The sequence below is a fragment of the Zingiber officinale genome, chromosome 4B (assembly GCF_018446385.1).
Source record: "Zingiber officinale cultivar Zhangliang chromosome 4B, Zo_v1.1, whole genome shotgun sequence".
Taxonomy (NCBI): Eukaryota; Viridiplantae; Streptophyta; class Magnoliopsida; order Zingiberales; family Zingiberaceae; genus Zingiber; species Zingiber officinale.
Window position 1 is genome coordinate 2240403 of NC_055993.1, and position 23960 is coordinate 2264362.

A 23960-nucleotide genomic window follows, 5' to 3' on the forward strand; every position below is an offset into this window, starting at 1 on the left:
AGAAACTCTGTTAGAACTCAGCATGCTAAGCTCCATCTTCCCTGCTTCCAAAGCTAAGCATCCAATGTCATTAGTATAGATCAGAGATGTTGATGCTCAAATATTATGTCCCAATTTTCTCCACATATTATCTATCATAACTACACTTAAACATGGGCAAAACATGTATGAATGTGCCTTGATGACTGACCACATGGAAAAGCATACATTATAAGAAATTTAAAACAAAGCACAGATGGCAAGCTATGCAATTCACTTTTTCAAGGTAAATGTTGTCTCCATTTCTTTGGAGACACAACGAGTTTCTTCTAAATTGCCCAAACGTAGCAGAAAATGGACAAAGTCTGTCATCCTACAACCAAACAGTGCCTAATTAATATGCACAGATCATTTATATTTGAATTAGTCATTAAATACACCCAAACATAATTATCTATCTAATACATCAAAATATGTGACAAATTATATTGAAGCAAAAACAACATCATCCTTATCGACATCAAACTATAAATCAGTTGAAGGCAAAACACTGATAGTGAATTACAAAGACAATGCACAAAATGACAAATTGACACATCTGTCAATTAATTACTTCAAATAAATTGATTTTATGGAAGGTTATATCAAACACAACGTGAAGATAACACACCTTCCACACTTAATTTACCAAGGGCATAGCCTTTAAGCTGGCCCAGATCTGATGGCATGATCTAGATCTGCTATAAGATCATCAATGTCCTCAATGCCAACAGAGATGCGAACAAGGTCATCCGTAAGACCCCTAACCTCTCGAACTGCAGCTGGTATGCTTGCATGTGACATGAAGCAAGGCAAGCTTATAAGTGACTTCACGCTACCTGGATCCAATGGAAATATACATTGAAACTCGAATCACATAACGAGAAGAAAGGTTTAAAAAAGAATGTATAGCAGAGATGAGGAATGAAGTCTATTTATAGAAGCATATGATGCAAAATTTCCAATTATTTAAATAAAGGATGTGTTACCCCAAGCAAACCAATGCTTTGCTTGCCTAAATGAACAAGCGCATAAAACGTTTCTCAAATTATGTCAACAAATAACGTCCCCAGTTTTTATACAAGAACATACAGGATAAATTTTTGATTCCTCAGATCAGAAGCTATCAAGAAGGAAGTATAATTACCAAAACTAACAGTTACACTGAAGTACTTTGTACTTTGCACAATATGCTCCGAAAGGGCTAGTGACCCTGTCAAAAAACTCAGCACTGAGCCAGCACCTTTTGCCTACAAAGAATATGCAATACCATTATTGATCTTATTACTTTTGATCAAACAAGAAAAATTTGGTAAACTCACTTGAGAATAATGTAGAGAGCGCCCAGGATGTCCAGGAAGTCCAGCATAATTCACTTGTGTCACCCGTGGATGGGATGATAGGAACTCAGCAAGCTTTTGTGCATTAGCCTATTGGAAGAATTAACTATTATGATGGATAATACAGCAGCTTGATGAAACATACAATAATGAGAATCGTGTCAAAGTTAACTATTCAGTGCAAGAATTATTGCAAATAATAACAATGTCACAGGGATGTAAAAGTTTCATCCAGAGGAGACCAAATACAGGTTAGCTTCTCAAGGCCAAGAACATGTCGAACCTGTTGTTTCTCGACACGTAAAGCCATAGTCTTGATACCTCTTAAGCAAAGCCAACAATCAAATGGTGATAATCCCGAGCCTTCAGCATTTTGGAGGAAGGCAATCTCTTTGACCAATCTGGCCATACAACAATGAAAACATTTAAAAAAAGATAAAATGTTAAAACAGAATGCTTGGCATGGAATTGAAAGAAAGACAATTGGAAGGCCTACTATCTGTGGCTCAAATAGGCAATGGTCAAAAGGATGTCATTAAAATAAAACTTCTTGCATCAAAGAGAAAATTTAATCTACGATTATGCTAATATTTAACTTCATAGAGTGAACCCTCACATTTGAAATGCAATGAGATGAAAGTATGGAATTCCTTAAAAATCTTCTATGCAATCTTCTGCAAGACTTGTCAGGGAAACAACACAGCTTATCTTATGTCCTTTTGATATTTACTATTTTGGAATCATCATATATTCATATATGTATATTCTTTACGAAAGCAGACAGAATCCTGAAATAAGATCATAGAAAAATGACAAATAACAACAAATGGCCCACCTATCACCCTTTACAGCAAGAATGCCAGCCATTAGATCACTATGACCAGAAATAAATTTAGTAGCTGAGTGCATCACGATATCTGCAAGCAGGACAAGTTTCCAATAGATAAAAAGCTATTACTTAGAAGGAAGCAGAAACAGCAAAAAAATTCAAAACACCCTTTCCGAATAATGGTTCATAATTCTTGGGTACCTGCACCACATTCCAACGGTTGGGACAGTACAGGTGACATGATACTATTATCTACCATAACTAAAGCACCATATGAATGAGCTATTTCAGCAATTTCCTGCCAGAAAATTAAAGCATCAACCAAGGCATCTCAATATAACTAGAGGAGTATTTAGCCATCATTAACAGCCAACAAGCAGCATGAGCAGTATAAAGGAGACATCATAGGTTTGAAAAGTAGGAACAAGGCGGCATCTGACATGTACCAAAATAACTAAATCTTAATGTATCTTCTTCAAGCCAAATGGAGTTAGTCAGCAGTTTATCTCAAACAAAACACTTTTGAAAAGAACTTATCAACAAACAACTAGTATATGCAACAAAAAAAAAATAGAACGGCAGTAACCAATTTGTATCTTTTAACTAGAAACACTGATATCATTTGCAAATGCTATAGCACCAACAAATAGAGTAAAGGAAAAGAAATTTAGCAACAGATGTCGAAGTTAAGAAATTTCATTATCTAGTGAGTCTATTAACATAACTTATCAAAATCTAGATCTTTACAGATTGTAGGAAAGGGTCTACCATTTCTGTTAAGGTCTAGACCATTACCAGATCTAGCTAGGATTTCATTCCATTTTAAATCTTACTTAGAGTGAATCTATTTTATTTTGGTTAAAGCCTTCATGAGGCTCTGGTGATTTTTGTTTGGGATAAGTTTCAAATATTTAAAGAATATTCCTTTTTCCTAAACGAGTTCTCTCTACTCCTTTCCTCCCTTCCTCTAGTCTGCATCAAATGGTATAAAAAAGGTCAACATAGATCTCTTTTTGTGTGATCTCTTTCAATCAGAGACTTCTTATTCAATTTGAAGATTGTATTGAAACATTTAAAACATCCAGTTCACAGCTAGTATGCAAGTCCTAATTGGGCACTTGGGTTTTTTTTTAATCCACCGGTGTTTGCATATAGCAATAAGTCTTATCCCACTAAGTGGGGTCTGCTAATCCACCAGTGTTTGCATAATGTTATATTTTTCACAGGTCGCTTACAACCTTTTTTATTGTTCATTTATAATTTATATTACCTTAGGACTCAAATATTGAATTCTTTGGACAATGACTTCACTTTACTTGATGTCAAAATCTATCATATTTTGAAAACAATTCTTGTAAAAATTTGAACTGATACCCAATCTATCAATCTGGATGAAACTTTATAATTTTATTATACTCATTAGTATTGTGTTGTGACTTAGGCTATGTTTGCTCCTCTCATATTTCTATTTTCAGTCTTCTACTTTTCTTTGTTATTACTACATAGATTTTCAGATTATGTCTTTCACTCCTTACGTTTATATGGGGATTTCTACAACCTAGATAGCTTTCAGGTAAGAAGTATTTTCAGCCTATTTCTCAATTTCATCACAAAAAGCTTTCAGGTAAGAAGTATTTCTTCTTACTAATTACTGTCCAAGTTGAGTGTGCTGCACATGTGACTTATGATTTCTAGGCTTAGGTTGTCATTCAAAATACGATCACAGAAATGAAACAACATTTCTCCACCTGAACACCCTTTTAACATTTATGAACTATAGTTATCTGAATCTTGATATTGGCTTGCTTTCTTGGTACTTGCTTGGACGAACAGAATCTTAGCGAGGTTCTATTATTTTCTCAACTCAATAAAATGTATGAATCTACAATGGTATGACAAACAAATGTGATATGCCCAATAGATGAAGTCATCAGTCCAGAGAATAGCGACTTCTTTCAGGCACATCACTCCTAGTAGTTGCAGATAAATCTTCATTGCATGTTGAAATATTTCAATAATTTATCCATTGTTTTCCAAAGGAATAACATAATTTTTCTTTTTTGAGAGATAGTTTTCCCAAATTTGCTGTGTTCCTTCCATGGTTGGCAAGTTAGTCTTTTTGTTTCCTTTCATGTGAATGACCCTACCTTCTTTCCCAAGCTTATTGCACCTGTGCAAGTGGCCTTGAATCCTCTTTTGGTTTTTGGAATTTGAGTTGCTTCATCTTTGACAACAGAGTAATCAGAACATGGGAAGTGTTCACTTCCTCAAACTAGGCGTCATCCAGTTTAACAGCTTGCTTCTAACCAAGTAGTTGATCGCACTTGATATTGAAATTTCACCACCACCTAAAGATATAGTCTAACACAAGTTCATCATTCGGCTGATTGACATTGGCCAAGTCAAAAATATAAAGGTTGTTGCTAACAGAGACAAAGATATAAAGATGAAGGGATTGTCAAGTTCAATTAAAGTTGATGAAAGTTTAAAAGGCTCAAACAAAGCCAACCACCACAAGAGCCCACTCTCAATGATAGATAAGTGCCAAGGACCATAGGAAGTGATGACAATTAAATAGGTTGATCAAATGATTAACTCACAACATAAGTAGGACACCTACTCTAAAGTGTCATTAAAGGAAGGTCCTATCCCCCTTATCCTTATGTTATATATACCTTAACCCAGTCAACATTTGATGGCTGTTCAAGACTACATGGGTTAAGAAACTCAGATCAACACTTAGCTCACTTCGTAGGTACAGGTGGAAATACAAGAAGCACAAATGTGTTGCCCTTTTGATAATTACCACAGTCCATTGGAAGTACATAGTAGTAATATTACTACCATCCGAAGTAGACAAAATAGCAGATTTATCTAGATTCATCATCCAAGTTCACATTGACAGTGACAACTGACAAGCTTTCTTTTGCAGACTTGGCCATTTTCAAATAGTGCCAGGATGAATCTATCGGCTAGAGGATAATTTTGCAAGCATAAAGCATCATTACTAAAGATAGGAAAGAGAGTACCTAATGAAGGATAGGGAGAGGGAGGATAACTCTTATAATAAGTGGATAGTAGGATTATGCTGCATACGGTCAATTAGTGATTACTCAGCACAATACAAGCATCACAGTGCACGTCCTATGTTTCAGCATTAGATAAAACAGAGGCAGCAAGTAACCTTCAGACTTATGCAAAACACCTCCTACAATACATTCAACAAAGATAACAAAAGAGCATACTCGTATGTTAGTGATCTGTTGACGAGGATTTGTTGGACTTTCAAGCCACACAAGCTTTGTCAGAGGACTGATTGCAGATGCCACCTCTTCAATATTAGACGTGTTAACTCTTCTGCACCGTGGAAGATGTACCATTTGAATATTAGAGAGGAATGGCATATACATCTATAAAGATGAGAAGGAACCAAACTAACTTCACAATGATCCCTTGTCTTGGAGCCACTTGAGAGAGTAACCGGTCAGAGCCACCATATATATCATCACCAGCAATAATTTCATGACCTATAAAAGAAGTTTAATCAATAAATTATGTAAAATTGTAAGTGTTAGGAAGCATAAAGGTGGAAATTCACCAGATTCAACAAGATGTGTGACTGTAGTGAGGGCGGCCATGCCACTGGTGAAGCAAAATGCCTTGTCAGCCTTCTCAAGCTTAGCCATAAGACTGGAATTTATATGAAAGATTACATTTTATCATATTATAAATAGTAAAATTAATTTTTCATATAATATCATAATTCTTTTGAACTTTGCAGAAAAGGACCAATCAACAAACCTTTCCAGCACATCTCGCGTAGGGTTACCACTTCTAGTATAGTCATATGGGCCAAAAGTAGTTGCTGAAGGCTGGATAAGATGAAAATGAGCAACAAGATTTTAGGACAATGACATAGTCTAAAAATGTGGAGTGGCTACATTTCAACATAAATACCAAATGCAACCTGTTTTTTAAAAAAATGCTTGAGTTCTAAGATAAATACTCCTGGAGTTCTATAAATGTCATATAGAAAACATGCATATAATTAAACTTTTGCCCAACAAACTGTTTGAATTAACAGGTTAATACTTACAAGTTAACACACAAAAACTTAGGCCGTAAAAGTGCTACATAATCACAAGAACTGATAAAGAGAATGGAATTATTGAATGTTTATTATTGGAAAGAATAGGGGCAAGTAATAAAGAAATAAAGAGATAATTAGGATCTTTTAGTTGATTCGATTCAACCGAACTGGTTAGAATGAACCAAGCCTTTAAATTTTGGGTGTTTGCATATGCAGGACGCGTATGTGATATACGGACATGTGATATGTGATACGAGATACTACATATCTCACCTAGGTTGCTTCTTAAAACATATTACAGTGGTCAATATATATTAAATTGTCAATAGATTTGAATCTTTAAACATAGGTAGTTAGAAAGAAGTATAAAGTTTTCTTCAAAGCAATATGCCTATTTTAGTCATAACCCAGTTTGTTCTTATCATATTTGAGCACCATCCTCCTATTATTTCAAAAGTGCATTAAAGTCTTGTGATTAAAAAACCATAAGATTCACTTTAATGGTAAAGCCTGATATTTCTAAAATAATGAGCTTCAACAGCTCTTTCTCTTCCTTAAACAAGAAAATTGAAAAATAAAATAAAATTGTTTTTAACATTCGTTCAATATTCTTCACTGAGAAAATATGCATATACATATATGCCAGTCAATCCTACAATTAAACACTTAATGTGCCAATTACCACTCTAATTGAAACAAGTTTTGTGTTAAAAATAGATAGCACTAAATGTATCTTGTTTAGAATGATAACATTATGTAACACCATAGTGTAATCCCACATCAGATGTGGAGGTTACTTGTGTTCATAACTTAGATGGGGTCTATTACAGCAGTTCTGTTAAATTGGACATGCATATTTTAGGTGACAAGAACTTCGGTCTACTGAGTTAATAATTCATCAGTTTTCTGATTTGGTAACTTTTGACAATTGTACCATAGCAGATCTGATTCTACCCATAGTGAAGGGACCTAAGTACGAAAGGGCTACAAGTGGATAGTTCATAGTACTATGGCCCACTGGGCTAGAGCTTACATACCACTGACAAGTTTTGGATTCTAGGTTATGAGTCTTCAGTTCTATTGAAGAAGTCCAGCTTACAGAGGGAGACTATGATATGATAGTTTAATCAAAGGTTAGCACTGTAAATTTGTAGAGATATAAAGAAATATTAGAGCATCCACACCAGCTTCCCTATCTAAAATGCATAATTTAGGGTAAAAAATTTACTTTATTAAATTTAGATATCCACTTTTCAATACACCATATATCAACTTCCCTATTTCTTCTCTCTCCTTTATCATGTTTAGGGAATGGAATCCATTCCCTAAATTTAGAGAAATACTGTTCATAAATGCATAATTTAGGGAATGAATAGTGTAACTGATGATGCAAAGGTTTTTTAACTACTCTATCCAAAATTTAAGGTAAAATGTTTGAATAGGGTATCTGATGTGGATGCTCTTATTCTATTAGTAAGGTTCAGCTTGAAGTATATAGAGCTGAATGGTATCAAGCCAATCAAGTTTGTTATATGGGCTTGAAGCATTCTCAGTCACAGGATGTCTGACTTCTCAAGTAACAGGTTACCTTTCTCATAGGATCAGTTGTGACATGCATTTTTTTTTTTTTTGCTTTGAAATAAATGGCCTTGACTGAAAGGTACCTACCTCCAAGCAATAAAATCAGTATTTTTTTTCAAAGGAGAATACAATTCTAGAATTATGTATTATACTTGTTTTATATTAAATAAATAAAATAACAATTTTTATAACATATAGCCTTTTTTCAATAAATTTTTTTTTATCATGTCCCAACTATTTGCAGTTGTCTAGATGAATTTTATTCCTTTATTGAGCTTTATGCAAGGCTATATTGCTAGTAAGAAAGATCTTTTATAGAAATTAATAAAAGAATCATGCATTTATATTTCTGGAAAGGAGAAAAGAACCATCTTTACCTGCTTAAACGTGGATGTTTGGTACAATGGTGTGCTCAGAGCTCCATATGGATCAAAAGAATTCCCAAAAGAAGTCAACAGTGTTGCAATGCCCGGTTCCTTCTCCAACTCTGGTTAAATAAATGAGTCTCTAATGCATGGAAAATAGATTCTCGATTAAGAAAACAAAAGCAGTAGTCAAGAAGGTTAAACAGACCCAAATCTGAAGATAAATCATCTGAATGGTCAATAAAACCATGCACCATAGCTGAAGTTTCAGTCTCCTTGTCTACATCACCGCCACCAAGATTTGTGTTTGATCTCAATGACATCTTCGGTAAAGGCATTGAGCTCCTCCTAGAGGATAAACCTAAGCTTCTACTCAAATTCCAAGACCTCAACTCCTATAAATAGTTGCATGTGTTAGAATATGCATCAAGCAGTTGAAAAAGAAAAATACAAAGTTTTAACAGGGAGGACAAGAGGAAGGTGTTTGATCGGACACTTCCTACCGAAGGGAAATCAACATGGTAGGAGGTAAGATGTTGAGTGATGGGCGAAGAGGGGATGACACAAGTGGTGGAGGTCATGGAAACCTCTAGTCTTCACTTTGTTCTTCGTTAGGCTTAGATTCTTCTTCCAAACAACACGACCCTGTCATGCATAGAATAATTTACTACTTGCAGTTATTGCTTGCCCACAAGTACCAATAATTTTAAACCCGGTGAGAGCATCAATTCACCATTTCATTGATCTGAGTCCAAAGACGGTATCAACAATACACAAAATAGATAAACAAGCTTCAAAAGTCACATATTACAAATAGTTCAGCTGTCATGAATTCTTCATTCAAACTTTTTATAAGTATCATAATCAACAATTATAGCACAGACGCCTACAAAAAATATTCACAGCTATAAACAGAAATATTCATTAAAACCTGCATATTCACCGAGTAAAATGCAAAAAATCACCAAGTAACGCAGATAAATCCTCCAAGTAAGTGAAGGCTCTCCACTTCTTGAGTCTTACCCGGAAATTAAATTGAATTATGCTGCACACGAGCGCAATATATCTACAAAAAAAGTTAATAATGACACGCCTTCATTAATATATCATAGTTATCGATTATCGTACCTAATGACTGAGTTGGAAGGCAGAACTGTGAATATGTGATGGTAGGAGTACAGGAATTGCAGCAAACGTGACGCAAAGAGTATTCGAGGTGGAGGGGCACTGACGAGAAAGATGTGCTCGGATGAGTGGATGAGGCGATCAGTGGCTTGAAGCGCTTCTAAGGGGGAGAAATGGGCGGGGGCGAGGAGGGGAGCGAGGAGGGCGGCGTGGATGTGTGATCGATTCAGACGACAATGAGCAAAGAGAGGCGGTGGAAAAGTAAGTCACTCGCCGGCTAGGATCCTGAGAGAACTGGCCGACGTCGTGAAATCCGGCGCCGGAAGGCGTTACATCGACGTAATATTAGGGCTTCGTTACAGAAATAGGCAAAAAAAAACGTGCGCTAAACAGGTATTTTCACTTTGACCACTGAAATTGACCCTTTGTTTTAATGCCCTTAAAACTTTTGATAAATTTATCAGAATCTGTGTCTGAAATTGTAAATCTATCCCAACGTTTTATTTCTTTTTTTAAATTGTCACAATGTTTATAAAAAGTGTGAAATATATCGTTTGTTTTCCTCAGTTAGCAATTAAGTTGATGACACGGCAATAAACCAATAATTTGAAACACAATTGAGCTTTTCACTACTGAATTGGTGTTGGTTTTAATTTTATTTTTTGGAAAATTGTGAAGCCGTGTTTGAGACTAGTCAAATCGAGCTAGACTAAAGTCATACCGAGCTCAAGTTAAGTTGGCTACTTTTGGAAAAGCTCAAGTCGAGTCCATGTAAGTCGCATCCTAGTTTGGCATGCTCCAATTTGGAACTCGGATTCGACACAACAATTATTGAAGTGTTATTTACTTAGAGCATAATGATCACCAAGAAGGTCTCTTCGGATGTGTCTAGTGGCTAGCGCATGAGGTGTTGTCACTATGAGGTCTAGGGTTCGAATCTCAACAAAGTTGAGATAAATATCTCTCTTATGTGCTAGTCACTATTCCAAAAACTAGCATTCGCCCATGATTTAACTCCTCCGTGTTGATCTGGGATGGATTGACAGGGACACTAGGAACGAATGTATTCACTTTTTATCACTATAATGATCACCGAGAAATGTCTCTCTCAATAGAGAGAGAAGAAGTGCATCCTTTGAGAGATAGGGCTTTCACTCACTCGAGAGAGAAGAAGTGCATCCTTTGAGAGATAGGGCTTTCACTCACTCTCTATTTAAAGATAACGGATAGCATCGACTAGATAAATATTTTTCATTACTCTTTACTATATTTACTATTTAAAGGTTTGTCTTAGTCTTTCTTGGATTGATCCATCCGGAAGTACTCAGTCGTGGTTACTTTACTGAGTCAACTCATCTCTTGATCTCGGACCGGATCAATCCAAGAACAAGAAATTGTAAGATCATTTTCAAGTAAATAATAAAAATGGGGAAGATAAGTTTCCCCAAAAGAACAATGCGGAATCGAACATAGCATTTCAGATGAATTGATACCAAATTTTCAGGTTGCAAAAGAGGACTATCCACCTTTCATTAGAATACAAACGTATATCACTTGGCTACCCAAACAAAATACTGATACAACAAGAACTAGTACTAAGACAAGAAAACAAACACAGAGCTTCCCGCTCTCATTTACTCTTCTTCATCAGTGACGACAAATTTGCCGGTTCCTGGATTGATTGCGGCAATGAAGAAGAAGAGCACGTTGAACAAAACCAGTGGCTCAATCTCATTGATCGGCACACCAGTCTCGATGTTCAGTTGAGCGAGAGCTCCCTTCCCTGTGATGATCTCCCCAATTATCGAGATTGCAAAACCAAGCTGAGCTAATCTCCCAACAAAGAGCTCATTTGCCTTCGTGAACCCAAAGAGGGGACCTTCAGTGGAAACAAACACATAGTCAGTGATATATATATGTGTTCTTTTTAAAACGAGTGATATGATCTTATGATCCTGTTATACCTCCTTCTTTGAGTCCTAGAGCTGATCGGACTCCCTTGCCAGGGGGGATGACAGCCTTTTCCAAGCCTGCGGGTTCGTCGTCGACGAACTTGCCACGATCCCCGAGAGCTCCGATGGCTCCAAGAAGGGTGAAGAGGATGAAGAAGAGGAGGAGAGGCTCGGCTTCGTAGATTGGTATTCCTGTTTCCAGGTTAAGTTGTGCCAGGATTCCTTTCCCTGTGATTGCTTCTCCTAGTATTGATGCCTGCAGTCGTTAGCGAAGGCACTCTCAATCAGATTCAGATCCACACATGAATTCAGTTTGCTTAGCTTGCTCTTGTTGATATATTCGCAAGCAATTAAGTAGAGTAATTTGTAAGAGTGAATGAAAGGATCGATCTACTCACTGCAAATCCAAGCATAGCAACCCGGCCAACGAATAGCTCATTCTGCTTGGTGAATCCAATTCCCCCTGAAGTACCAAAAATGCCATCTTCCACCTTTCCCTTGACCTTCTCCACCTATTTATTCAAAACACCATCAAGCTTAAGCTCTTTCTTAATATCTGCACGCTTCAAACTTTGTTACTAACCTTCTTGGGCGGAGCTTTGGCCTTAGACTTGAATACGGCCAGAACTGGCCTGTAAGAAGTGGAAGAAGTAGAAGGCGACGGCCGAGGAGGGAGGAGGAAGTGGGAGAACGGTGCCGGTCGGAGCCGGCGAATTTGAGACTGAAGAAGCGCCGTCGTCTCTCTGCCTCCATTAATGCTGGACACGAGCATGGACTGAGCTGTGGCCATAGCGAACCTGAGCCTTCTCGACCTCTGCCTAATCTGCTGGGCTCGAGGCCCTATCTTTATGAAATCAAGTGATCACTAGGAGCCAGAGATAGGGTTTGAGGAGGTCTGTTGGCAGTGGAGAGACCACGTCTCACCGGCTCTACTTGGAGATAACGTGCACAGTTCTTGATCCATATTAGAGATCGATGAAAAAGTGTTCATGGGAGGCAAAAGCCAGACTGAGAACTTGTGAAGCAGAGCCAGTCCACGCATGCGCCATGGGCTCAGGATCACAACATTTAAGGAACAGTGTGGAATTTGGTTGTGAGCCAGTGATGTCTCCATCACAATCTCTCTTTGTTTGTCGCTCTGTTCATGCCGCAGCGCAGTGCGCAGGTATATACGGTATTCCTGGAAGATCATCTATGTTGCCACGTGTACGTACACCCACGGTATAGTTAACGGATTGAACTGAAGCTTGCAGGTAAGAAGGAACCTTGGGAGAATTGGCCGGTAAGGAAGAAAGCAAATGTTAAATGACCAAAGACCCCATGACGAAATCGCAAAATGCTGCTACAACTGTTATATATCATAAGGGTAGTTTTGGTATTATAATGTCTGCTGTGTCCGAGAAATAAATCTCGGTCACCACGACTCTTTGGATCTGACCGCCTCTCGCTCTGTTTTCTCCCTCCGCGCTTCCCTACCTCCTCCGAAGCAAACTAGGGTTTCCTCGACGCCGCTGCCCTGCCCCGATGTCTAGCTTCAGCGGCGATGAAACTGCCCCATTCTTCGGATTCCTCGGCGCGGCCGCGGCGCTCGTCTTCTCTTGTAATTTCTCCCAACTCATGCGCCGCGCCCTTTCCGGGTCTTCATCTTGGCGTCGAGCTGGATTCGATGTGAAGGTTTCGTGTTTGAAATGTTTCGGGTTGATTTTGTTCCTTTCAGGCATGGGGGCGGCGTACGGAACTGCGAAGAGCGGCGTTGGTGTTGCTTCCATGGGTGTGATGCGCCCGGAGCTCGTGATGAAGTCGATAGTTCCCGTTGTCATGGCCGGAGTTTTGGGGATCTACGGTCTCATCATTGCGGTGATAATAAGCACCGGGATCAACCCCAAGGCCAAGTCGTACTACCTCTTCGATGGGTACGCGCACCTCTCTTCCGGGCTGGCTTGTGGCCTCGCAGGACTTTCAGCTGGCATGGCGATTGGAATCGTAGGAGATGCTGGAGTCAGGTATCTGTTTGAGACCCTCTCTAGATCTGAGAGTGATCTGAATTCTGTTGTTCCGGCTGAATTGTCGGAGACCTATTCTCTTATCTTGTCTTATATTCTCGTAAATTTGCTTAATTGATTTTGAGATGCCCGTAGGATAGATGAGAAACTTTCCCCCCGGTTAAAGCATATGATTGATCAATTGCACATATGTCGTATATATTGTTGTCCTTAACCTTGATTAAGGACGTTTTTTGCTAATTATCAAGCATTGTCATCTGAACCAGATAACTCTTAAAGCTTTTTTTTATTGATATTGGAAATATTGGAATGGCGGAGAAGATCAGTCTGGTTAGTTTCATCAACAAGCAAAGTAACACTATGAAAGTTTGATGCATCAGTATAAATAAGAAAGGAGGGGTGAAACGAGATTCTGTTTTACTACATACCAAGGGCATCTAATTCTTCTAATAAATCTTCCCTTCAATATGAGTACCTACATGGTAGAATAGAAAATTCAACTGGAGAAAAATGCACTAAAACCTCGATACATAAAGAAATTTGCACAAGAACAAAAATCCATTTCTCATATTGTTCTCTGTTATCCATGACTTCCCTAGGTTCCCAAAGCAAAACTGTGATATCATATTCCGTCTCATTTTTGCAACATGGCTCGAGATGCTTTGTGCTCCTCTAGCTATCCTTGAGGGCATCCACAGTGGGGATATTTCTCCATATATCCCTCAATCTCAAATATCCCCCATTGGAAGGGGATATTGTTGAGCGGATTTGAAATCACCGGGCATAGACTCTCTCTCTCTCTCTCTCTCTCTCTCTCTCTCTCTGCTTTCTTAACAAAAAAAAATTTAAGAAAAAATGTTTAATGATGGAATTTGGGATATTTGGAGAGTGAGATATTTGATTGTTGGGCTCGTAAATATTTGATTTGTATATTTAATTGTGGGATTTGGGATATTTGAGGAGTGAGATATTTAATTGATGATGTGGATGTAGGAACACAAATATTTGAGAGAAATATTTAGTCTTGTTGTGGATTCTCTAATCTGACCAATCTGACACTCTTGACGGCCATCATAATTATCTCCTTGGTTTGAGTTCCTGATCACATGTATATCATAATCAAATCATTTTTTCTATGCAAACATGCGTCAAACGAACTATGCACAGGATCTGATACAATGCTTTCTCCTTCTATGCAACTATAAAAATAGTAGTGTACCCCATAGTTTTTGCCTTTAGTTTTTGTAATGAATGAAAATCTGCTTTTCTACTTTCCATAGTTAGAAAGTAGAACCCTTGTCCATTCCGTCAATACCTGCAAACAATGAAGATGTTTGAACATCTGCCATCCTAAAATCTGTATGTTTTTGATATGTCTCACTATCTTCTAGCTGTATATATGCTTTGATAATATGATGTCTGGATCCTTGGTATTCTGTTTTTTTAGTTGTCTGGTGGTATATGAACTCTCTAGCTATCGCCAACTTTTAATTTTGGAGGTGGTTTTGGCCTTAAAAGCATGTTTATTTGAGAGGAGAGTGAAAAGAAGAGGAGTGTCCAGAAAGGGAAGAGGGGAAGGAAGGGGAGAGGGGAGGAGTTTCATTTGTTTTGCCTACTAGAAAAAAAGGAAAGAAGATAAATTGAGAAAAATTTAAACTCTGATTTGTTGTTCCTAGACATGCAAGGATAAACTAATCTTTCCTCCGCTTCTCATTTTCTCTCATCTTCTGTTCACTTTTGGATGGAACTAAAAAAAGGTAAAGGAACTTCAAATTGCCCTCTTCCGATCCTTCTCCTTAATTTTCTTCTTCTGCTGAAATAGATAAAGAAAGAAATTGACTACTTTTTGCCCTCCTTCGCCCTACTTAAGCTGCTTCCAAGCAGACATCTCTAGGCTTAAACAACTTCCAGGCATAGGCATCAGTTTATCTACCTAGTATTTACATTTTAATCCATGTGAAAACCTTTGTAAATGAGATATTATGATATATTTTTTTTTATCTGGGCTAGCTTTATGTGCATAGACCAAGCATCTTAGAATTTTTGAAATTGAGAGATCTGTGCATGTTGTGGATCACGGCACCCAACGAACATGAAAATCGTGTATAGGGTTATTATATATATGAAGTTCAAACAAAATAACAGGTCTGTGTAAATTTCAGTCTGATCTTAATGCTGTGTTATTCCATTTGTTGTAGGGCCAACGCCCAGCAGCCAAAGCTCTTTGTGGGAATGATTCTGATACTCATCTTCGCCGAAGCTCTTGCCCTCTATGGCCTTATTGTCGGCATCATCCTTTCCTCTCGAGCTGGTCAATCTCGAGCAGATTAAAGAACTGCAGGAGATGGTCCATTATTTTGCCCTATCTTTTGTGGTTACAATGTTATTTATTTATTTAACTTTTGCTACAGATAAGAGTCAGGCGGACTCATTAAATGCTCAATAATTTGAACTTACAAGCTTGTAATCTTTGTCGGCTCTGTAAGTTTTCGGTTGCCGCAAAAACTATACTTTGCAGCAAAAACTAAAAAGATTTTGATTGCTTTCTTCAATGATTGAATGATTAGAATGCGAGATTTTCTTATGGAACAAGTGTTTCTATAGCTATTAGTCAATCTCTACTCTAAATCCTCGTTATAGTATTAACTCTATTTATATGCACCAGTTGAGCAACGACTCGTATTCATATAGCTTTGCTAACTCTTTCTATACCCATGTTGAAGGCATTGTCATATGATCATATTTTACAATATATAATATCCATCATGTGCAAACCGTGTCAAATAATTCATCCTACGAACACGGACTGGACGTTGTCTTGAATGTCTATTTTGTTCCTTTGGTTGTAGGTGTAAAGCAAAAAATAGATTGGGCTTGGTCTTGAGCTGAAATTTGTCCGAAATGAATTGAATAAATTCATCTTTAAGATCATTTCTCAACGGTCTCTTAGTCATGTATATATGCGATTCTTCCAACTGTAGGTCTTATCTCATCAAATGGCTTGGGAATTTTATTGCCACCGTAGTTTGAAAAATCATGATGACAAAAGATAAATATGCTCGTCTTTAGTATCCTCATTAATTTATCTCAGGGTCAACACGGAGGAGGTAAATTATGGACGGTTATTAACTTTTGGAATAGTGACTAGCACATAAGGGAGGTATTTACCTCGACTTTACCGAGATTCGAACCTCAGATCTCATGATGACAACACCTTATGCGCTAGCCACGTAATTTGAAAAATCATAATCCTATGCCTGCGCAAGATTGATTTGGTATCAAAATCAGATGTCTCGGAATATTGACATAAATAGATTAATAATTTTATATATATATATATATATATATAAAATCATCAACAATTGACGCTACATTTGATATGATTAAATATATAAATTTAAATTCATTAGTAATTTAACTATTATTGTAGCATAATAACATTCAATAATATTTATATTTTCATATCATAAAATTAAAATAAAATTTCTACTAATACAATAATAATAATTACATTAACCTCAAGAATATTCCCTTAGTTTACAAGATAACTTAATTTAAAGGTCAACAAAGTAGCTGACGTAGCGGAAGCTATTGAAACATTTAATTCAAACATGAATATTTGAAATAAATTTTTAAAGACTTGTAATTCCGCATAATACTAGATACTAGACACTAAAAAACTCATCTTTTTAGGAAAAAGAAATGACGGAATATTGTTGCTTAAAAACTAACTCCAACTAAATAGATGCTTAAATAGTTTCAAAACCCTAATCCTAATTTTACAAAAATGAAAATAACCTAAATTATAAAATAGTCCAAAAGATAATAAAAGATATTAAAAAAATTTCAAGTCTCCAAAAAGGCTTTAAATGATGTTTTTTGAATCTAAAACTAAGAAGTTAGGGTTTTACTCGGTAATTAATTGTAGATCTCTCAATATACTTTATATTATAGGTAACATGGTTTAACCCATCTCAAAGCCTCTAACGATTCTACTCCGATCTTATTTCAATCCTGTTTCGATTCTATCGTTCCTACTATGATCCTACCAATCTTACCTATCCTGCTACGATTCTGCTACAAAAAATGATTCTACACAATCTAGGATCGATTAGGTGTTCTGGATAGTAGGATCGTACGATCCCACGATCCAGGATCACGATTTTACAAACCATGATTGCCACTATAATATGATGTTGATCAATGTTATATTTCTCAAGGATTAGTATTGGAGCAAAAAGTGAACTTATTATTTTAGCAACCCCTCTAGGATAAGAAAGGAGTAAATTACAGGGGAAAATATTTATCCTAGTATAGTGACCTTTTGTATGGAGATCAGGCACCCAACAAGGACTTTGTTAAGAATCGGTATTGACTAGAGATTTGATTAATATTAAAATTCAAAATTTATAACATAATATAGATTAGTATTGATCATAGATGAAATGTTCATATTATAGTAATTATGAACTATAATTACTATCAATTCATTAGTGTTGATGAGATTGAAATATTAATTAATGGTACATATGACATCCTTGTGATAATAAATTAAAATTTAGGGCTTCTTTAAAAATTATGTCACAAGTCATGGACACCCTTTTAATCTTCTTATATTTTATTAAGAATATGGACTTTACTAACTAACTTTGGTGAAGCCCAAAATAAAATTACGATAATATCTTTTTTTCTATTCACATCGAAAACAATTCTAAGGTTTATTAGCAATTTCCACAGACGCATCAATCAAGACTATAGAGTTTAAGACTTAGCTACGATGTATTATTAAAAAAAATCTCATTAATCAATCAGAGATCTAGAGTTCGAGACTCAGTTGTGATGTATTATTAAGAATTTTTCTATTAATCAATCAAGGATTTAGAGTTCGAGATTCAGCTAAGGTGTATTATTGAGAATTTTTCTCATTAATAATCAATCAGAAATTTAGAGTCTCTATTTATAATCTTTTTAGCCTCACATATTAGAATTGACAACACTACGAGCAAAAAATCTTTTAGAAATACCTTGGGACGGTGATATTAGAAAGCATACTTTTCTCAACTTTTTAGCTAAGATCATGTATGATATATTAAATTGATTTTTTATAAGGGTGAGTCCGTTAACAGTAGCTTGCTACTGAGATTTTCGAGTGGCACCCTTGCTATTACATGGGTTTGGCGCACCCTTACCCAATTTATGGGTGGTTTTTGACTAAAATTAAGTGTAGTATTTATTATTATAAAATTTACATGTATTCATATATTATATTACATACACAATATGTGTGCACGATTGCTAGCGTCACCTGTATAGCACAATTGCATGGGTCTAGCACACCCTTATCTAATTTATGGATGACCACTTGGCTAAGTGTAGTATTTGTTCTTATAAAATTTACGTGTATTCATATATTATATTACACACACGTGTGTGCACTATCACTAGTAATAAATTAAAATTGAATATTTCTTACAATTATAATAAAGAAAGATGTCCTTTACAATTCTATTAAAAAAGATATCCTTTTTTATTTTTGCTCGAAAATACTCTTCGTATTGATATTCTCCTTAAACAATTTCAACCAGACTTTTTTTCCTTCAGAATCAAATCCCAAGGCTATTGATTCAAGCGCGTTATTCGATCTCAAATAGTTGAAATAAATAAGGTTGAGTACTCGAAGAAGTCTGCAGTCTTGCATATCACCGCTGTTAAGGAATAACCTTATTCCTATGTGTTGTTGGTTTGCTGGTCTTTCCTATGTCACGATCATGTCTGAAAAACCATTTTGTATTGAATCTAGACATATTTGATTAAAGGTTATTATTGATAATCTTAATTATATATCTAAGTAATGAGTGATTCTTAGATAATGGAGAATGTCCGTTGTATCAACAAATGTAGAATATAACTCGAAATGCAATTATCTTAGAAGTGTTAGGTTTGATGTGATTCAGAAATTAAAAAAAATCAAAATTATCCTATGATTTTTTTTCTTTTTAAACAAAAATACCTTCGTGTTATGAACATTCGGCCAATCCATGAAAGAAAATAAGATTGAAAACGAGATGAAACAACAAAATTGTAGATTACATTGGTTTGTCCATAAAGGGATAATTTATAGATACATTATAAGGAGCACGAATCTTTTGGACCACACTTTTGTGGTCTAAAGGATGGACCATCTCACTCATAGGTGGGGTTCTATGGATCCCACCTGCTATACAGGTGGGATCCATAAAATTCCACCTATGAACGACCCCTGGTCCAGGAGTGGACCAGGGATTGTGGTCCAAAGGATCTCGACTGCATTATAAAGACTTCATCAATTGATAAAGTAATAAATAAAAGAAATATTATAAGACTCCGTCAATTTACAGAGTCATAAATAAAAAATAATTAATAAGTCCTAATTTTATTTTGATGCAATCATATTGAATAATTCTCTTTTATCCTCCGACAAATTTAACGGGAGATCTCTAACATTGAGTTTGCTTGCCTGCTTGTTGAAATGCTGTTTAGATAATGACTTAGTAAATATATCAACAATTTGATCCTCTGTAGAAATATAAGAAATCGATAATTGTTGAGTCATCACACTCCCAAACAATATAAAAATCAATTTTCACGTGTTTTGTACGAGCATGAAAGATTAGATTTGTTATGAGATATGTTTCTCCAATATTTTCACACCGACTTTTTGGTGCAATATTTGCTGTAAGATGAAGTTCAGAGAAGTGATTGAAGCCAAATAATTTTAGACGTTGTATTTGCTATAACTTTATATTCTACCTCAATGCTTGAATGAGATATCGTAGGTTGCTTTTTCGAATTCCATGATATAAGGTTTCGTCCAAGAAATATTGCATATCCACTAGTAGAGTGTCTATCTTCAAGAGAACTTGCTCAATCTGCATCACTATAGGCATGTAAATTTCGAGACGATTGACGATATAAATAAAATCATGTAGAATAGTACCTTTGAATAGCGAAGTATTCTTTTCACACATTCCTAATTTTATTTAGTGGGAGCATGCATGAACTGACAAACACGATTATTGCAAAGGTAATATCAGAGTGTGAACTAATTTTATAACAATAGGTGTAAAGACCGGATATGCTTCATCCATTTTAGCTCTTTAAAGAAGCTCAGTAATGTATTTGCTTTGAGAGAAGAGATAGTCTTCCTCATGTGGAATAAGTTCAATACCAAGAAAAAATGAACAATACCCAAATTTCGAGTAAAAAATTCTTGATTGAGAAGACTTAATAAAGTTATGACACCCTTTTGATCTTTGCCAGTTATTTGGATGTCATCCACACATAAATAAAAAAAATATCATAGATCCATTATTATATTTATGGAATAGAGATGAGTCAGTATTTGATCCAGAAAATCCTTGAGCTTGTAACTAATTAGATAATTGATGAAACTATATATGAGGAGCTTGTCGAAGATCATATAAAGATTTCTTGAGTTATAAACATGAGATAGAAATTATGGATGAATGAATAGAGGTGGTTGCTTTATGAATATAGTTTCCTCAAGATAACCATGAAGAAACATATTTGAAATGTCTAATTATCGTACAAGTCAATTAAAACTAACAACTACTGATAATAATAGTCTGACGGATGTAATTTTGATGACTGGGCTAAAAGTGTCATTGAAGTCAATACTTAGTTGTTGGCTAAATCCTTTAGCTACAAGTTGATCTTTATATCATTCAAGAGAACTATCAGTTCTATGCTTAAGACGGAATACTTATTTAGAACCCACAACATTCATGGAGAGAGTGCGTGGAACTAAGCTCCATGTTCCATTGCGAAGATATATATCAAATTATGTAGTCATTGCACTATGCCAATTTAGATCCTTGTTCGCTTATGTCAAATAAGTTTTTCCAATAGATTTTGAAGAGACCGCTAGAGCTCGTGGAAGGGGATGTCGAGTTGTCATTGGTGGGCAACATGCATAGATGTCACTTAAGGGAAGCATGCAATGAGGAGCATTTGTTGGTGCAGTTTGCACTAACGGTCTAATTCAGGTTTTGATGAATGACAATAGAGTTAAGTTAGGTATTTTGTGATCTAATTGCATTACCAAGTGTGCAGAAATTGACGAGTTTGAAGAATCGGACACCAGGTTAAAATTCAGCTAGGTCTGCGGGACTAAATAGCTGGTATGAAGTCCATATAGGTCAATGAGCCGACCGAATATTTTGCAGAAAGTCCGGTTTAGTCCATGAGATCGAATAACCAGCAGAAGTCCATTTGGATTTGCAGACCAGACAACTACATAAAGACCTGGTAGGGCAAGATGCAAGTCAACAGCAAGCTGGTAAGTTAAGGTAAGTCACTGAAGGAGAGTGACTAAGTGAAGACGCGTCCCGGGTCAAGAGACAGTAGGCACCAGTTCAGTTTAGGTTCATTTTGGATCCCTAAATTGAGACCATGCACTAGTTCATGGTCCTGGGAGGATAGGAAATAATTACTACTCTTTATTATAACTGTGCTAACTTTGTTTTACAAGGTAGATGTTTTAGTTTTGGACTAACACTTGTTGCAGGAAAAAAGGAGCACAAAATCCTTCAGATAAATAGTACCCGAATGTGCCTTCAAGCATTGGAAGGCGCCTTCCGGAGGATAAAAGTTGACTGATTCAACGATAAGCTTCAGGAAGTTCCGGGATCAAATTAGGCCCATTGGAGGGGCCTTCAACGCCTATGGAAGACGCCTTCCATGCCCTATTCAAGTCAGTCTCAATCAATCTTCATTCAACAACTTATATACGAGCTACTACGCGTCAATTTGAGGTTTCGACTGCTCTGATTTCCTACTGCGACTCTACCATGAAGCTGCTGCGCTTGACAACTGCTCCGAGGACTTCCGATCGCGGCCGGCAGATCGACACCGACACTCATGTGCTCTCACTTCGATCACTACGTGTCGGTAACAAAGTCATTTTTTATACTTAATTTTTATAAACGAAAAGCGTAGTTTGTTACACTTTTCCGATCTCTTTGTATTTGATTTCCTCTTCCGGATGTACCGGAAGAGGTTTGTTAATGGATTATCTATCGATAGGTCTGTGGGACCTGGATCTTGGAGTAGGAGTTGTCGAAGGCTCTGAACCAAGTAAACCGCTTGTGTTCGTATTGTTTTCGTTTGTCTATTCTCTTATTCCGCTACGTTCGTACTTGATTTGAAAAAAAAAAAGATTTTCAAAACCACGTGATTCATCCCCCCCCTCTCTCATGTGCGACTCGAACCAACAACATTATCATCCGAATCACTTGTTAATGGAGACGTGGAAATAGGCTGACATGGTGATTTAGATGACGAGATTGTATTATCTGAGGATCTAGAACTAGAGAACATATTATCTTCAACTGGTGAGACTTCCAAGATTGGAGCAGTAATTTAAAGTGATTCTGATAGGATAGGGGAGTTATCAGAGAGCTCCAGAACAGGACCTACGATATCCTCACTTTCTACAATGTTAGGTGGCATTAAGAATGCACCGCATGTATCTGAAGGAGAGATTAAAAAATCTATTAAAAAAGATAATAGAGACTCATCAAAAATAACATGCCGTGAAATATAAATTCGTTTGTTGGTATATGCAAGCAACGATAACCATTGTGCAAATTAATAAAATCAAGGAAAACACATTGTAGTGAACGAGAGTCAATTTTATGTTAGAGTAGGGGCGTAACCACGGATAACATGTGCAACCAAAAATTCGAAGGAAAATGTAATCAAGAGTTTGATTATAAAACTTTTCAAAAGGACACTTATGATTGAGTAATGAAGTAGGAAGTTGATTTATGAGATATACGGCAGTGCTAATAACTTCATCCCAAAATTTACGTTGAATTGATGCATGATGAAGAAGAGCTAAGACAATTTCAACTATATGTCTATGTTCTCTTTCAGCAGAGTCATTTTGTCCTAGAGTGTGGAGACAAGAGACTCGATGAACAATTATAGAAGAGACAAGATGACGATGAAGAGCTTAATATTCGCCTCCCTAATCAAACTGAAAAGAGAGTATTTTACGATTAAAATATCGTTCAACTTGATTTTGAAAAAATTACAAAATATATCTAATAATCAAATTTCTTTCTCATAGGATAGAGCCAAGTATATTTACTAAAATGATCAATGAAGGTAACATAATATTGGAAACTTTGGTTTGATAAAACAGGTGCAAGGCCCCAAATATCTGAATGAATTATTTCAAGTGGAAAACTAGAAACATAATTGGATGAAGAGAAAGGTAGCTTATGACTTTAAGATTCCATAGAGGCACTACATGAATGAGATCGAGAGGAGGTAAAGGAAGTACGTAAACCATATCTATTGATAATTGACTAAATAATGAGAAAAGAAGGATGACTAAATCAAGCATGCCAAGCTGGTTTATTTGTACGTTCACCAATAAAAACTTTGATTGAAGAACTTTGAAGATAATAGAGGTTATTTTTGATTTTCCCGTAAAATAGAATAGTATTTGTTCATCTATCTTTTATAAGATAATGATTATGATGAATTTAAAAATATTATTGTTATCAAGACAAAATTGATGTGTGGAGAATAAATTTTTAGTAATAGATGGAACATGAAAAACATTGCACATGTGAACAGTATGATTTGA

The 23960-nt window shown here is 36.2% G+C and overlaps 3 protein-coding genes and 1 pseudogene across 5 annotated transcripts; 2 read left to right on the forward strand and 2 right to left on the reverse strand.

Annotated features, from left to right (window-relative positions):
• Nucleotides 1–390: 390 nt before the first annotated feature.
• On the reverse strand, nt 391–9743 carry LOC121974387 (cystathionine beta-lyase, chloroplastic-like). Of its 3 annotated transcripts, none has more exons than XM_042525421.1 (15): nt 9352–9743; nt 9247–9289; nt 8727–8868; nt 8432–8618; nt 8236–8345; nt 5989–6059; nt 5786–5877; nt 5627–5714; nt 5433–5544; nt 2389–2485; nt 2194–2275; nt 1642–1759; nt 1341–1448; nt 1166–1268; nt 391–857 (listed from the first exon to the last, which is right to left on the reverse strand). In XM_042525421.1, the coding sequence occupies exons 3-15, from the start codon at nt 8802–8804 to the stop codon at nt 682–684; spliced, it is 1422 nt and encodes a 473-aa protein (XP_042381355.1). In that variant the 5' UTR covers nt 8805–8868; nt 9247–9289; nt 9352–9743; the 3' UTR covers nt 391–681. The 3 variants fall into 3 exon arrangements, with proteins under 3 accessions (XP_042381355.1, XP_042381356.1, XP_042381354.1); XM_042525422.1 differs by having other exon boundaries at nt 9189–9289; XM_042525420.1 differs by lacking the exon at nt 9247–9289.
• A 1065-nt stretch (nt 9744–10808) lies between these two features.
• On the reverse strand, nt 10809–12139 carry LOC121974389 (photosystem II 22 kDa protein, chloroplastic-like). The gene is made up of 4 exons (XM_042525423.1): nt 11884–12139; nt 11699–11812; nt 11313–11556; nt 10809–11227 (listed from the first exon to the last, which is right to left on the reverse strand). Exons 1-4 carry the CDS (start codon nt 12088–12090, stop codon nt 10983–10985), a joined length of 810 nt encoding a protein of 269 aa, XP_042381357.1. The 5' UTR covers nt 12091–12139; the 3' UTR covers nt 10809–10982.
• A 583-nt stretch (nt 12140–12722) lies between these two features.
• LOC121974390 (V-type proton ATPase 16 kDa proteolipid subunit) lies at nt 12723–15887 on the forward strand. The gene is made up of 3 exons (XM_042525424.1): nt 12723–12900; nt 13018–13303; nt 15502–15887. The coding sequence occupies exons 1-3, from the start codon at nt 12825–12827 to the stop codon at nt 15632–15634; spliced, it is 495 nt and encodes a 164-aa protein (XP_042381358.1). The 5' UTR covers nt 12723–12824; the 3' UTR covers nt 15635–15887.
• Nucleotides 15888–18351: 2464 nt separating this feature from the next.
• LOC121979014 lies at nt 18352–18491 on the forward strand (annotated as a pseudogene).
• Nucleotides 18492–23960: the final 5469 nt, after the last annotated feature.

Bases quoted from the DNA above. Each gene is read 5' to 3' on its own strand.
- LOC121974390 (XM_042525424.1), top strand. From the start codon at position 12,825: ATGTCTAGCTTCAGCGGCGATGAAACTGCCCCATTCTTCGGATTCCTC. The intron at 12,901-13,017 runs GTAATTTCTCCC...TGTTCCTTTCAG, and splicing joins CGCGGCGCTCGTCTTCTCTT to GCATGGGGGCGGCGTACGGA. The intron at 13,304-15,501 runs GTATCTGTTTGA...CATTTGTTGTAG, and splicing joins GTAGGAGATGCTGGAGTCAG to GGCCAACGCCCAGCAGCCAA.
- LOC121974389 (XM_042525423.1), bottom strand. From the start codon at position 12,090: ATGGCCACAGCTCAGTCCATGCTCGTGTCCAGCATTAATGGAGGCAGA. The intron at 11,813-11,883 runs GTTAGTAACAAA...TTGAATAAATAG, and splicing joins CCAAAGCTCCGCCCAAGAAG to GTGGAGAAGGTCAAGGGAAA. The intron at 11,228-11,312 runs GTATAACAGGAT...TTTCCACTGAAG, and splicing joins TCTAGGACTCAAAGAAGGAG to GTCCCCTCTTTGGGTTCACG.
- LOC121974387 (XM_042525420.1), bottom strand. From the start codon at position 8,804: ATGACCTCCACCACTTGTGTCATCCCCTCTTCGCCCATCACTCAACAT. The intron at 2,276-2,388 runs GTACCCAAGAAT...TCCTGCTTGCAG, and splicing joins ACCGTTGGAATGTGGTGCAG to ATATCGTGATGCACTCAGCT. The intron at 1,449-1,641 runs GTTCGACATGTT...TTCTTCCAATAG, and splicing joins TACGTGTCGAGAAACAACAG to GCTAATGCACAAAAGCTTGC.